Source organism: Strongylocentrotus purpuratus, unplaced genomic scaffold, assembly GCF_000002235.5.
Source record: "Strongylocentrotus purpuratus isolate Spur 01 unplaced genomic scaffold, Spur_5.0 spur5_scaffold_8, whole genome shotgun sequence".
NCBI classification, from domain to species: Eukaryota; Metazoa; Echinodermata; class Echinoidea; order Camarodonta; family Strongylocentrotidae; genus Strongylocentrotus; species Strongylocentrotus purpuratus.
The window spans coordinates 31,220,088-31,235,988 of NW_022145614.1; the positions used below are offsets into that span (position 1 = coordinate 31,220,088).

Below are 15,901 nucleotides of genomic sequence, written 5' to 3' on the forward strand. Positions count from 1 at the left end.
AAAAAATATTCCCATGGCTGACCTGAAAAAGGCGACCTTACCCCCCCCCCCCCCCCCCCCCCAAACGGAGCAAAATGTCAAATTTTCAAATTTCGAGACCAAAAAAAAAAAAAAAAAAAAAAAAAGTGTCCTCTTACCCCCCTTCTTCTTCTTCTTCTTATATTTTCTTATCTTCTTCTTCTTCTTCTTCTTCTTCTTCTTCTTCTTCTTCTTCTTCTTCTTCTTCCTCTTCTTCTTCTTCTTCTTCTTCTTCTTCTTCTTCTTCTTCTTCTTCTTCTTCTTCTTCTTCTTCTTCTTCTTCTTCTTCTTCTTCTTCTTCTTCTTTTAATTCTAAACACTGCCCCTATTTAATTCCCCTACCTTCCCCTAATTTGCCGGACCTCATCAAACGTATGAGAACACACAAAATCAAAGAAAATGATAAACCGAGAAACCGGAGCGCAAGTTCGGAGCTCTCTTCCACCTGTCGGTGAACTCGCACCACTGAACCACATACGGTCGCCTAGCAACTCTACGCCTCTCTCTCCTTTACTGGACCTTGCCAATCTACGGCATCCAATGATTATTTTTTGATTTATTTTATAAAGCACTTTTAAGACAATCAAAAGTAATTATAATATATTTCTGTGGTATATTTATATAATACTTGATGACATTTTTAATAAAAGCATGACTCTGCTATTTAAACAAATACGTGCCTAGGCTGTTACTAAAGATAATTGATTGCAGTATGCACTGTACTGCATGCATGCAGCAATGCAATGGATCTGCTTGCGCTAGCTCGCTCGATATATTTAGCTTGTTGATTATTTGCACGTATTGTTCAATGGAGGCCGATGCGATGGCGGCTCGGAGACGACGGGGGAGCACTGGAATCACTCATCCTTGAAGCTTCAACATTGATTAGGTGAGTAGTCATTGGTGCAAATACATCTTGGTTACGATACCTTTGTCTGTCTCAGATCAATTGATTTTGTTTGTTGAATTTAGTTTAATATCGAATGAAATACAAAGGAGTGTAACGAGTTACGGTACCGGGGGAGTTATTCCATTCAAACGTGTATTGAAATTTGAATGCATGACTGTGTAGTGTAGTGCCAGTGCTGTCACATAACTTGGTCATAGACCTGGCCTGGCCTTATAGCTTAGGATATGTGGATAAGAACCTAGATCCGATTATTGGAGTTGGATTTTGATACTTTGCATAAATTGCTGAAGTTGAATTAACTTGAAAGATGATGAACCATGGTCCTGGATCAAATTACCGGTAGATCTTTGCAGATCTGTTGTTGGCGTTGTGTGTTGTACGATTGTTCACAAATTGATTGCAGAGCCTGGCGCTGAAAACACCAGTTGTAGTTTTGTGTTTTCTTTTATGTGAGGGTAGACTGATACAGCCGGACATTGTCAAACCATGACATGACTAGTATCATAAGACAAGGAAATCTTAAAGATGAAATAGACTGACCGAGGCCTGGACAATTTAATTTGATTGAAGAATATCTTGGTTTCTAATTTATTGTTTTTTCATGCACGGTGATGGTTATTGTCCTTGACATCGTATCTTTGTTTCACTAGTCTTGTAATCAAAACATCAAGATGTTCTCGTAAGTACTGTTCACTAGATCTGTATCACTTCTTATGAATCCTTGTTTTTTTATGGGTTTTTACTTTTTAACCATGCACGTTGTTTCATTTTTATTTCTGTTGTGTTTTGGCTTTTGCTTTCAGTCTTATTTTGAGTTTCCAGTTTTGACATTTCACGAAAAGTACATGGTGACAGAAGATCAGCTTATTCTGTCTTGATATCAATTGGTTGGTCAATAAATGCACAATTCCAATAGAACAAATGCATATTAAAGAGAATAAGTGTTGATCTCATCATAGAGAGAGAAAAAATAAAAAGGAAGAGCAGAGACAACTTTCAATTGAAATGTAAATTTCAAATGTTCAAGTATCAAAATAAATGTTATTTTGTTAATTTGGATTTTTCAGTACATTTGCTGAAAGTCCTGATAATGGAATCTGGGTTATCATAATGAAGTTATAGAGGATTTCAAATCATATCTGCGTCTGTTATTATTTGTTACCTTCAAGTAGATCTACTGTTTCTTATGTGGGTAATTTAATGGAAATGTGGTACTTTCCTAGTCACATGACCATTCATTGACACTCATGAATGGGAAGTCCCCTCTAATATTAATAATAATAATAATAATAATAATAAAAGCGGTGCTTAAAAAGCGCTTACCACCAAAGTCTCTAAGCGAAAATTTGAATAAATGTAGAAATAAGAGAGGAACTGGTTGATGACCTTTTTTTTTTAAAATGACATTGATATTTTGAAGTTTCAAAATTTCTCCCTTAATTGTTAATGGTAGGAATTGTTTTTCTAGCACCTTTCCACATGTCTTGTGTGTAAACTGAGAAGTGTTTAAAAACATTGAAATACTTGAGTTTTATTTTCATAGTGTAGTTATTTTGGTATGAGGATACATGTACATGTAATACACAAAATATTCTTTTTGACCAAAAATAGACATTGATAATCCTTTAGCAAACATTTGAAAAATAGACCACAAAGGAAATCTTAAGCAGTCTTCAAAAATTAAGAATCAAAGCTTTTATATTATTTATGGATTTGTTTCAAAGTTCACTGACAACTTTTTCTTATTTTACACTGTTATTGGAATCAAGTTGATGTAGGGTAGACTTCCCTTTGTGAGGAAATCATTGTGTGTGACAAGCTTCTTCTTCTTTTTTCTTTCCACAATTACTTTATGCATGCCAGGGTTGATTTTTTAAATGATTTGCCTGTACTTCCTGTTATACAAGTGCTCTATTTCAACATAGAGCAAAAATTCAGACTCCTTTTATATTACATGTACATGTAGTTGAAGGTTTTTTGAAGAACATCAGGAATCAAGGAAATTAGACTTTGTATCACTGCCATACAAGATCGGCCAATTTAGTTATAATGGTAATTTGATTTTAAATTCATGATAAAAAAGGGTATTCCTAATTAAATGAATATAATTTCAATTCAAATCATATTTCCAAATTCCAATATCAATTAAAACATTGTAAAAAACAGTCAATGGGCAATAAATACATTACAAAACTATGATATTTCAATCACACGATCATTAAGAAGAGTACCCCCCCCCCCCCCCCCCACTGAGCAAATTTGCGACTGGCGCGATTTTCAAATTGGGACCCCCCCCAAAAAAAAAAAAAAAAAAAAAAAAATGTCGTCTTACCTCCCCCCCACCGCTTATTCAGCGGCTGGCTAAGTCGTTGCTATTTTTGGGGGACCATAAAAAGAAATATATATGTCCTCTTATCCCACGTGTGCCCCCTTGTGTGCCCCCCTGGTAAGAAATTCCTGGATCCGCCCCTGACAACTAGTATAATACACAATTCAGTATCAACAGACTACATAAATAACATAGTGGATAATTGGAAAATGGTGAACACAATGAAAGCCAGGTTTGTGGCTTGTTCAGGGTGTGTTCACCTAGTTTGTGTACCGGTATTTGTTTGTTTTTACATTATTATTATAAAATTTATGCCTGCTCAGATCCACAAGGCAAGAGACCGAGAAGGACGAGTTTGCCAAAGAGCGGGCCATCATGAATGACCTCGACGACAACGGATGGAGTCACATCCATCATGCTGCTTACCATGGCTACATCAAGTCCATCGAGAAGTTTGTGGGAGCCAGCGAAGACCAGCTGGAGTTCCCTACCAACGATGATAAGCTGATGACCCCGATCCTCCTGGCTGTTGATAGCGGCAAGCTGGACACTGTGGAGTGTCTTGTGAAGCTCGGTTCTGATCTGCGTTATCAAAACACCCAAAACCAGGGTCCTGTCGAGATCGCCGCTTTGAAGCAGTACATCGATATCCTGGAGTTCTTCATCAAGCATGACCACAAGGAGCTGCCGGTATGGCCGAAGCTGATGAAGTTCATGGGTTCAGATATGGATGAGGAGGCAGAAGCAGCTGGGAAGATGCTCGTCTTGTTGACAAAGCCTTTAGAAGATGTATTGAATCCATACTGGGAACCTATCGTGCAGAATGGTGGGGTTCCGGTCATGATGAAGGTGATCAAGTCCATGGTTTGTGACAAAGCAAAGCTGTATGCCTTCACCATCCTCTTGAACATCATCGAAGCAAAGGTTGTGAAGGAACAGATAGTGAAAGCAGCAGGCATCCCGACAGCATTGAAGATGATAACTAATCCTGACAGAGAGATTGTCTATGCCTCTTCATGCATCTTGTGTCATTTATCCATGGTTAAAGAGTACATTGACAGTATGGTGCAGAATGGTGCAATTCCAATCTTGGTCAAACTGTGGCAATCCAGCAATGATACAGACATCCTTGTGCAAGTAACAGAGACTATCTCCCAGATTGCAAGCGCTAATGCCGAGTATCAAAAAACAATAGGGAACTCATCGGGTGCACTGACAGCTGTTGTTGGACTGTTTGAAAACCGCTCACCAAATTCAAAGTCACTCTTGCTGGCACTCACGAGGGCTGTAAGCAATATTGTACAGAAGGATGAGGAAAATCAGAACATGTTTGTTGACGAGGGGGGATCATCTGCTCTGATATCCCTGGCTAATGTGAAGTACCATGAACTCCAGCTGAGTGCTATCAGTGCCATACACATGTTAGCGCAGGACAATCCCCACACTCAGAAGGTCATCTTAGAAGAAGGTGGTGTCATCCCTCTCATGCAGCTCCTCAAGAGAAGCGGTTCACCCAACGTCCATGTCTGCACAGCCAGTGCTCTCTGGGCACTTGCGGGAGAAGACATCGACGAGAGGCGCTCCATGGCCAGCATGATAGGTGTCAATCTTCTCATAGACTTCTTAAATGCTCAAGCTGAAAATGATATTCTGCATTACATTGGAGCTGAAGGATTAGCTGTCCTTGCCCAAGGAGCTCTCAACAAACAGGACACTATCGCTAATGCTAATGGAGTTCAACCATTGGTCAGGCTGTTGCGTTCACCAAAGGAGCACATTGTCCTCAGCACGATAAGGGCCTTGAGACATCTTTGCATAGGAATTGGTTTCATACCACATGTGAAGAACCAGGCAACCATTCTTGGGGCTAGAGGGATACGGTATCTGGTTGCCCTCATGGTACATTCTAGGAATGAGTTGGTCAGAGTGGAGTCTGCATTGAGTCTTGGTTACTGCAGCATCGGTGAGTAACAGAAAAAGACAAATTAATTAACTTGTTGGTCAAAATCATTAACTTTATATCAGGGATCCTTTCAGTAGAGAAAAGGACAGAAGTATAGATAAGGGTTAACTTTAATTCAAACAAGATTTACAGATTAGATTTTCTATATTACAACACCTATAAATTCAAACCAGTTCTTGACCAGTTGTAGATTGTAGACTGCCATTTTCACATAGCATGCACTTCCACTGGGCTTAGTCCAGAGCCTGTGGCTCAGTCTGTGATTTTGGATACCTAAAGCGAATTTTGTGTGTGATTGTATCCTCATAAATGAATGCAGCAACCTTCTGATAGATTCTGAAACACTGTGATGCATGGAATTAATTTCTGTTTTTTTCTTCCACTTTATTATCATTATCCTCTCAATACAGGCAATGCTGAGGTGATGACTGATATCAGTGAGAATGTAGACTTTGATTACATTCATATCCTACGTAGACTTCACTCCAGTGATAACCTTGTTCGATTGCTTGCTGGGGGAGCACTGGCTGCCTTCGCATATAACAATGTCACACAACAGAAAGAGATTGCTGAGTCAGGAGGCATCCGTTATCATTCCTTCGTCCCGTTCCTGGAGTCCAATGACGAGTTCTTCCGCTGTAACGCCGCCTTTCAGGTTTGTCATTAATCAATTAATGTTTCAATTAATGAAGCGCATTTAAATTGTTAGTCTAATTCGGCTACTTACATTATGAATTTGTAACTCTACGGACATGGTAGAACCATCAGGCAGGTGAAATAGTTTTCCATGAAGAAAGTACTCTTTCAAGAAGATAAAGGACTTGCGGCTTACCCATGGAGCGGAAAATAGGGTACCCCCTTCACAACTTTTGGATGTTAGCTTCAGAGTCATCCCATGTGGAGTCATTTGAATCATGTTCTAAATATCATTTTTGAACCACATGCTCTTCTTTAAATCTCATTTGATATAAAAGACAGATAGTAAACTTTATTGGTATAAATTATTTGTTTGGATGATCCAACATGCTGTAACTATGTATGCCGTGGGCTTGGCTTCTTCAAAGTTAAAGCGGCAGGGCTGCGGTTGCTATCAGGTTAAATTTTGGGTTAGGTATAGTGTCTGTTCCAGCGTTGTAGTCCGGAAATCGAACTTTCTAAAATTCAGAAATGATTGACTCAGCATATGTTTGAACAATATCTCCCTACACTTTTTCTTGTCTTGAACATCCTCCTCATTTAGAACAACCTTACTGCTTACTTTCTATATTCTTCTTATATATTATTATATTCGTATTATATTCTTCTATATCCTTATATAGATAATTAATCTCATTTGCTCCTCCTGATAGGTTGTGGTCTTGGCACGCATCATCCCTGATGAGGACCAGGCTACAACGTCAGCTATCGGTATCAAGCTACTGGTAGACCTCATTCAACAGTCCAAGAATCCTCTCATCCTAGCTCTCACAGCAGAATGCATAGCAAGGCTTGCTCACACTAGAGCTGGTATGAACACCTCTGTGTAGATTTGATAATACGTGGAGGTGTCGCGGTACAGTGGTTCATTCACTTGACTCGCAATTAAAAGGTTTAGGGTTCATATCCCAGCTCGGCAGTAACATCGTTTGGCAAGACGTTTATCCACATTTGCCACTCTCCACCCTGGGGTTAATGGGTACCTGGCAATTGCTGGGGTAATAATAATTGCAGACACCATAATGGCTAGCATATTGACAAACCACTTTTATACAATTGCACATTAAACTATAGGATGTGATGTGATTTTAGGATACTAAAAACTTTCAAAGACTCCAATTTTAGTTATCTTAGACATACTATTCAACCTAAGCAGGAAAGTTTTTATGCAACAAGCATATAGCATAGTCTTCATCTGGTTCCTGATTTGAATCAACAAGAGCTTTAAAGGTACTATGTCCCATTTGAAAGACAGTACTAATTTAGAACTTTCCTCAAATTAACTAGTAAAGCAATTACAGCATATCACCTGTAGATATATCTCAGTAGGAACTAGATCTACAAAACATACTATATTTGTATCCTGTACTTTTATTTGTTGTCCTGTTAATAATTTGAAATGTATTTTCTTTGTAGGTGTTCCTGCTGCGGTTGTATCAATCCAGTCTGTAGACGTCTTGTGTCAGTTGATGCTGGCTGAGAATGAGCAGGTTCGAGGGTCTGCTGCCATAGCGCTGGGGTATCTCAGCTTTAATCACAAAGCAGAAAGAGAGATGCTCAACAGGTTAGTTTGATCTTACTCATGTTTCTCTTCTCCGCCCCATACATCTTTTCCCTATTTCTCTTTCTTTCTTTTCCTCTTTACTTCTCATCTTCCCCCTTTTCCTTGACTCTTTCTCTCCTACTTTTACCATTCCTCTCCTTCTGTTCCTCCACCTGGGCCCCGTTGCATAAAACTTACCATTGATGGTAACTTTGCCATCAATGGCAACTACCATGGTAACAGGGCTCAACAGCCAATCAAAACCAAGATTTCCATGGTAGTTGCCATTGATGGCAAAGTTATCATCAATGGTAAGTTTTGTGCAACTGGCCCTGTTCTTTGGTTTCTCTCTTTTCTTCCTCCTGCTCCTGCTCCTCTCCTTCCTCTATCCCTCTCTCCTCAAGCTCCCCACCCACATTCCTCTTTTCAGTCTGCCCTCTTCTTTATCCTCCTCCTCTTCTTCCTTCTCCTCCTCCTCTTCCTTCTCCTCCTCCTCTTCCTTCTCCTCCTCCTCTTCCTTCTCCTTCCTTTCTTCTCCTTCCTTCCTCTATCCTTCTCTCCATTTCTCTTTACTAACCTTGCTCCTCTGATACCACATTTACTTATTATTGATGTATCTTCCTTTTATAATCATAAACGGTATCACAAGAACATTATTTTTGTTTCCAAAAGAAAATACAGCCTAATAAGGATCGCTATTGTCGTACAGGTATGCGTGAGAGTAGATCACACACAGCAGGGATACTCCTCAAGTAGTGGACTTGATGACATCTTGTGTTCTTGTTTCTATGAAATAGTTTAGGACTGTAGAAGAAATGATAAGAAATAAATAGAAATCTATAAATGATTGTTTTCATTGGTAATTTCAAAATCGCAGTTTAATTTAAATGTGCTAGTTCATCATAAAAAAGCAGAAGAGATGATAGAATAAGCCAGTATACGGTTGCAGTCTGAGCATGAGCAGATAAAGGTCATTGCAGAACAAATTGTGAAATACACGGAGACAAAATACTGGATACCTGCTCATGAAAGTTATGTAATCATTAATCATTTATGCGCAAGCATGATACACAGGTGGAAGTATTCTTTGAAAAGGGGAAACAAGGGCTATTTATGTAGCAGCTTGATCGCTGTAGGAGGGATCATTTCAAAATGTACAAAGTGGGACCTCTTCATGTTTTGAAGATCTGTGGATATTCAGGGTCATTTGGGACATGTGCTAACCGTGAACTGGTCTATTTCCCTATAGATACCCATCCCTTTATCATCCTTTCCGTCTCTATCTCCGTCTCTATCTCTGTCTCACACCAGGTGTAGACAAGATCCCTACCTCTTCAAGGTGTTGAAGTACTACACTCAGAACTACAGACTCTCTCAAGCATTCCTGGAGGCTTGGAAGCATTATCAACACATCGGCCTTCCTCCAATAGAGTAAGTAGCATACTAAGCTGTCACAGATATTTTTTTCTTTACCTGACTTCTAAGAAAGCTAGTACAGTCGAACCTGTCTAAAGCGACCGCCCAAGGAAAACACAAAAAGTGGTCTTTGTAGACAGGTGGTCTGTGTAGACAGGTTAGTACATGTTTCAATTAGAAACCATGTTCAAGGGAAACAAAAAATGTGGTCTTTGTAGACAGGTGGTCACTAAAGCAGGTTTGACTGTATTTGCTTGTAAATTAGCAACCAGTTGAGTTGAATCAAGGTAAGAATTCTGGAGAGATAAGAATTCTGGAGAGACTTTGCATCTTGAATGGGTGATTTGGAACAAAATGATTTATTTTTTTAAGGTTGAGAATTATTCTGTATTTTCAAGATTTTTTATTGGTGATCTGTTGCCAGGGATTTGCATTAATGGTATAGGTAAGTATGTCATAGATCAGAAGTTTGTATTTATAGAGGTATTTTCCTTTACATTCGCAACACTTTTTGATTGACTTCTACTTATACCCTATAATTCATTTCTGCTATTCACAGCACTGCACAGAAGCCATGTCTGGTCGGTAAGAAGAATATGCCATTCCTGAGCAATATCAAGAATCCAAATGGTAAGTTTTACACTCATCTTATATCAAGAGATCTCAAATATATCCTTAAACGGATAACTAAATATTACATATATGATAACAGCTTGGGCTTTTAAACTCTAGTAAAGGCACTTTCATGAAATTAATTGATGGTAATCTGTTCCTACATTGTTTCTACAAAGTAGATTTTGTATTTGCATTGGCATTTGTATTAAGTGATCTATCTCTAAAAAATGTACACATTTTAAAAACATTTTTCAGATATTTTCTCAAAATTTGAGGGAGAAATATAACAAATTTGGAGTAATTATTAGTATTATGTTAAAAAATATAGTGCTCAGGGGCTTCATCATAAATATAAACTCAAATTGCAGTTGTATTTGAAGTTAAATGGCTTTTGTGCTGAGTGAAAATTGAAAGGATGTATGCAATTGTATTCCGTAGTTACATTTATTCATGTATTGAATGCAAAGGAGCTTTTATGTCTGTATTTAACCATGTTTGCCCCCAATCCTTTAATTTAATGAAATATATATATATCATGTGCTCTCCCAACTCTCAATATTGCATGTGCAGCTCTAGATGGGTAAGTTACTCCCTCAATAATAATTTCACATACGTGTATGATATCACCTCACTAATCACACCATGAGAGCTTACTTCATTCCATCGGGGCTTCGTGTCTTCAGGTTACACTGGCTTATGTGAATAATCAAGCCATAATTTCTGAAGGGTCGAGTGTAATGTTTGTGAAATACACCTGTCTTATCGCCAAAGTGTTAGGTCCAGTTTTACCGACACGTTCCGAGAAACCTATTGCAAATCTATGAAAGAAAATCACATCTTGACCCGCCACTTTAATACGAGATATAATTTTTCACAAAATATGTATAGTCTAACGACGTGGAGTACCTGACCTTTTGTGAATATGGGTTTAATGTTTTCACGTAAAGTTTGTGTGACCCGACCCGACACGACGATCTGATTGAATGAAGTAAGGTCACTATGAGTGTTTGCTATTGTTTTATATTCGTAGTGTGTATTTATTCATTCCACTTTAACTCTTTGGCTCATATTCATGAAAGCATACTAAATTCTGTTGAGGCTTAAACCCTGTAGAAGTGGGTTGACTTGGTCTGCTGATGAATGGGGGCAGTAAACTGTATACCTCTTTATTACCATAATGCTTTAACTATTTGTTGATCTATTTTTTGTGGGTTGGGGGCTACATATTCTGCAATCATGAACAATATCCAGTTCAGGTACTAACAGATTGCTGTTTGCAGCTGGTCACACCAGCAGTCCCTCCTTGTAAGGAGAGTCCCAAATAGGCCAAATTCGCTGCTGCTCAGATGATGTTATGTAATTATCACTAATCTATTAAAAAATATATTGTAACTAAACATTTCTAACACATGTCACAGATGAAATATGTGAAGAAACAAGTCATGTCAATGTGAAATAAAGTTTTCATTTTCATTTCATGACTTGATTAATTTCATTTAATTAATGACTCTTGGCATCTCATATATCAGTTTACTAGGTTAAGCCAGGTTTCACTTAGTCGGCCTTTATGAATATGAGCCTTCGTGAATACACCAAGTATTGAATTAACTTCAATGTTTAAGCATTTGTGAACTTAACATATGTTTGATGTATATTGTATGCAGTACAATAGTAAGCTCTTTGTCAGGTTGTATTAAAGCTTGTCTGTACTAGTTTGGGCAGGGGGATTAGACCTCCCTGCAAGGTCACCGACAGGTAGTTATCTCTTCAAATCAGCTCTTAATTAACATATAAGAAAGAGGGGGTCATGGGGGACCAACAGGCACCGATTAGGCATTGTTTGCTATATAGAGGGCACAAGTAGCTATAAGTAATACAGTGGGGCTTTAAGGCAGTATAAAAATGAAAGTATTGCCTCTACACCCCGAATACCCGAAAACCAGAACCTTTGTAGTGCCTAAAACTTCCAGAAACTTCTGCAGTACCGGTAGGCCTGATTACTAATGTGTTCAAGTTATGCAAGTTTCTCTCCAGATTCCATGGTTACTATTATATTCGCCTGCTGTACACAATTGCATTTCTTTAGATGAAAACAGCTTTGCGTACATTAAATGTTGCTATGTCTGGCAAGCTTTTGAGTTGTCAGGAGAAAATTTTCTTCAAGAAATATGCATAAAATTAGTAAACAGGTCTAGTCATTGAGATTTGTTAGCTTCATGTCATGAAACATGGAATAATCATAACATAAAATGTTAGCATTGTGCAAAATGTTCTGGTTGTACAGCGCATGGATTTTACTTACAGAGCTTCAGTTGTTAATGTTTTATGTCAGCTTTGTGACTGTAAGTGTGCTGAGATTGCATTTTGCTTTGTAGATGTGTTTAAAAAGAAGGCTGTTACTGGTTATTTTGCTGACTATTCATTAGATTCTAGAGCTCTACAGTTCAACAATCATGTCAAATATTCACTTCAATTCCCTTCCACAACTGAAACTTGGGATAATACTTCTATTCCAAAATTTGATCTACTCAAATTTGGCGTTGTCAAAGAGATGGCAGTTCTACTGTATTTGTTTCTGTTTGAAAATAGAAATGAGTGCTGCTTTTGAACAGCTTATTGTATTTTGAGTTGTGCAGTGTGTGCTGTATTATTCAAAGAGTGCTTATGCCATATCCAGATTAGTTTCTTGAGATTAACATAGATACAATGATATAGTCTACTTACTGTTGAGTAGAGAAGAGAGACAGAGACAGAGACAGGGAGAGAGAGAGAGGGGAGGGGGAAGGGGGCGCAATTCAAACCTTTCCCTGGAATGATGCGAGAGAGAGAGAGAGAGAGAGACAGACAGACAGACAGACAGACAGACAGAAAGAGAGGAAGTGGGAAGGGGGCAATTCAAACCTACAAGATCAGTCATCATCATAAATTTTGACCAGGGGTAAATCAATTATTGCTGAGAATACTTGTCTCACTTATAAAGGATTTCAGCAATGCAATAATGTTAACACATATACGTAAATCTACATTTAATTCATATATTATTGATTGTGTTTTGGTGTTGAAGTGCAGATACATTTTTAGGTGTACATAAATGTTTGTAGATGTGTAGATTCATATTGTAGATAGATTTTATAGCATATTATATTTCATTTTAACTCAAATATATGCAATATCTTCAGAAAGATGTTAAGATCCTTCTAGAGTTTTGCGAACTGGAAGACATCATTCAGATTCCTTTATCTACTACTAATAAAACATATTACACATATTTCATTATTGTGTAGAACATATTCAATAGTGATAGGAAATACTCTATGATCAGTTAACTATTTACATATAACAAGACTTTTAACGATAGCTCATCAAACTGACCATGTTAACTAGTAGAATAAATGATACATTTTGCATTTAATCTTCCCCAGACCACTTTCAGCTTCTTAAAATACCTTTAAACAGTAACATAACTTCATGATCAATTGTAATTGGAAGTTCACCTATGACCTTTGAAACAGTATCCTCATTCAAAACATTAAAGGGATCCGGTAACTTTGTCTCAGATTCTGAAATAAAATTCTGGATTTAGCTCATGATGCAATGATATTTATAAACCTTTAGGTCAGTCAGGAACCCCATGACTTTTACAAGCCGATCGCCTGTCTGATTATCAAGATTTTTATGATTGGAATTACAAATTTTGAAAACCGTTCGCCTGACGGTTTTCATAACACTACAGTCTATTGGGGAAAACGAGTATGGTAAAACCGGTCACTCAAAGATTTTTACTTTTTTGAGGCATTTCTTGATCGTTTTGAAGCGGGATTTTTTTAGGGCTTCAATATTACAACATATCACATACACTGATAACACGTAGGGCCGTGTATCTCAGATTTAACATTGTTAAACGATCCCTTTAACCACTTGATTGGTTGAAGTTATCAAGACTTTTATTGCATAAGATCCTGCATTCCTTGTGAAATCAACCTTCCTACACAACCGCTACTGAAAATTATAGTCACAGAGACAACATTGTGACAGTATTTCAGCGCTGTTTTGACATTGAATTTTCTGAAATCTTATTTAACTCAACTGCTATGAAAGATGATATAATGGTTCAAGGTACGTAACAATGGGTCGTATGGCTGGAAGTCCTATCCTAGGAACCTTTAACGGACTTAGAATGCCTTGATAAAGAGCCACAATGATATCTTGAATCCATGACCTTGCAGTTGTAAGACCATGTTAGACCAACTGAGCTGTTGTCACACCACCGCATGGCATAGAGATAATTGTTACAACATCGTACAGTGGTCAAACAACATTTCTAACGCTGGATCATTTTTGATGATACAGTCAAACCTGTCTATAGCGACTGCCCTAGGGAAACACAAAAAGTGGTCTTTGTAGACAAGTTCCTTTAGTACATGTTTCAATGAGAAACCATTTTCAAGGGAAACAAAAAAATGTGGTCTTTGTAGACAGGTGGTCACTATAGAGAGGTTTGACTGTACATTCATGTCATCACATGATCTTGTATACCATTTCTCCTTGACAGCCCTTAGTCATCCAAACCATGTTTCTTGTCCTTCTCTTCGCAGGACGTCGGTTCACGATACTGAGCTCTGGGGAGCTGAGTGGGCTGAGTCACCATCCAAGTTCGCCCATGAACCCGTCGAATATCAACTATCCTGATGATCATGCTACCGTCTCGACTGACAATCCAACCCCAACCAACAGAGGGGGCAGTGTCACGTTCGCCAGTGGGATGGAGTCCCGTAACCAAGGTAGCAGCGTAAGTAATTACTCTCATAGAGTGCCCTCTACTGGTAGCTCGCATCACAAGCAGTGGAGTCACCCGTCAACGGCAAAGAGTCTTATCTCTGAGATCTCTGCAGGTGGAGTAGATTTATGACGTGACACATGATGATAGCCAACTCTTTGATGGGAATTCGATCACTCACTTGTACCAGATTATCTCATGTAATGTTTGTCGATAATATCAATCATGATCTTGTTTTTAAAGTTTAGTTGGAGGGGCTAGCTGTCATAAAATGAAGATTAAGATCTCTTTTTTAAATCACCTTACATTATAATTATCTCCAACCAGGTGTTAAATGGGTACCTGGTAGGATGCGACCGTCATTGTCGGTCAAACAGTTTATGAGCGTCAAGTAACGCCTGGCTGGAATGCTCCCCAGGGAGTGTAGATTGTGCACACAGTGTGTGCGGGCAAGTATTGAATCCAATGACTAGGGTAATAGTATATCTGTAAAGCGCTTAGAGACATCACAGATTTATTAAGCGCTATATAAAATCAGGATAGTATTATTATTATTATGATGTCAACTCTATGAGAATGATTTTAAAATAGTAGTCAATTGCTTATTAGGTGGAGAGGACCAAATTCCTTGAACGTGTGCTCTTTTTGTAGATGAATGACATTAATCGATCAGTCATGATTTATTAAAGATAAAGTTGAGTTCTGGTGATGTGATTGCATTTTGAAAGAAATTGTGTGGAAAAATTTGGAAAAGGTAGATCTTGCAGCACAAGTATTGGTGTACACTTCTGTGAGGGGTTGTAACCACCAAAATTATAAGAATTTGCTGTACTCAGAAATGTGTATATGGGACTGCACAAACATGCGGAATGTGTTTTGGCCCACAGCACTTCAGCTATTTCATGCCAAATTTTTGAATATGAGGGCATTTGAATAATCATGTTTTCACACTAAAATAAAAAGATGAAAAAATTCAAAAATGTTTTGTCCACCTTTCCCAGAACTCAACTTTTTCTTCAATAGAACACTCATGGTCATATATTTATATGAAGAGTGTCCTTGTATGGTTGGGTAGTGCTTTTAAAGTGCGGGTGCTAGCTAGCTGAAAACAACACGAAACATACAAGAGTAAAGGTATACACCCTTTGTATATTTCCAGAATTTACGTCAGTTGATAAAAAGCAATAGATACTTGGTAATGCCTTAATGTGTATTTAATATTTTTCGAAATTGGAAACTAGCAATATAGAATGTATGTACTGCTTTTTATATAAAAATTTCCAGGAATCTTCATTATTGTAATGCTAGAGACAGATTTTTGATGAATGTGTCATATCCAAATTAGCTTAATTTAAGTTTATTGATTTATAAAACAGTCTTTAGGAAACGAGCCTCTGCCATTAGAGATGGTAAGGTGGTGTTATAGTATTATCAATCCGTCCATCAATCTATTCATTCAAAAGTGCTTTAATTGTTTTACAATGGACAATTCAACAATTTTTGTAAAGCTGTATATTCATGATTTTATGCAGGTATTCTAAATTTAAAATGTCAGCATGAGAAATAAATCACATGCTAAATAAGTGTAAAAGGAACTTTGGAGTAGGCTATTCAAAACATTTTCATTAAATTTG

General features: G+C 37.8%; 1 protein-coding gene across 4 annotated transcripts; it reads left to right on the forward strand.

Moving 5' to 3' along the window:
* Positions 1–752: 752 nt before the first annotated feature.
* LOC756874 (ankyrin and armadillo repeat-containing protein) lies at positions 753–14,578 on the forward strand. 4 transcript variants are annotated; one of them, XM_030975284.1, is made up of 9 exons: positions 759–907; positions 3,581–5,220; positions 5,631–5,875; positions 6,570–6,726; positions 7,333–7,480; positions 8,771–8,890; positions 9,435–9,505; positions 10,061–10,070; positions 14,086–14,289. In XM_030975284.1, the coding sequence occupies exons 1-9, from the start codon at positions 837–839 to the stop codon at positions 14,177–14,179; spliced, it is 2,556 nt and encodes an 851-aa protein (XP_030831144.1). In that variant the 5' UTR covers positions 759–836; the 3' UTR covers positions 14,180–14,289. The 4 variants fall into 4 exon arrangements, with proteins under 4 accessions (XP_003728495.2, XP_030831144.1, XP_030831143.1 ...); XM_003728447.3 differs by lacking the exon at positions 10,061–10,070 and having other exon boundaries at positions 753–907; positions 14,086–14,578; XM_030975283.1 differs by lacking the exons at positions 759–907; positions 10,061–10,070 and adding an exon at positions 928–1,267 and having other exon boundaries at positions 14,086–14,578.
* The last annotated feature ends 1,323 nt before the right edge of the window (positions 14,579–15,901 follow it).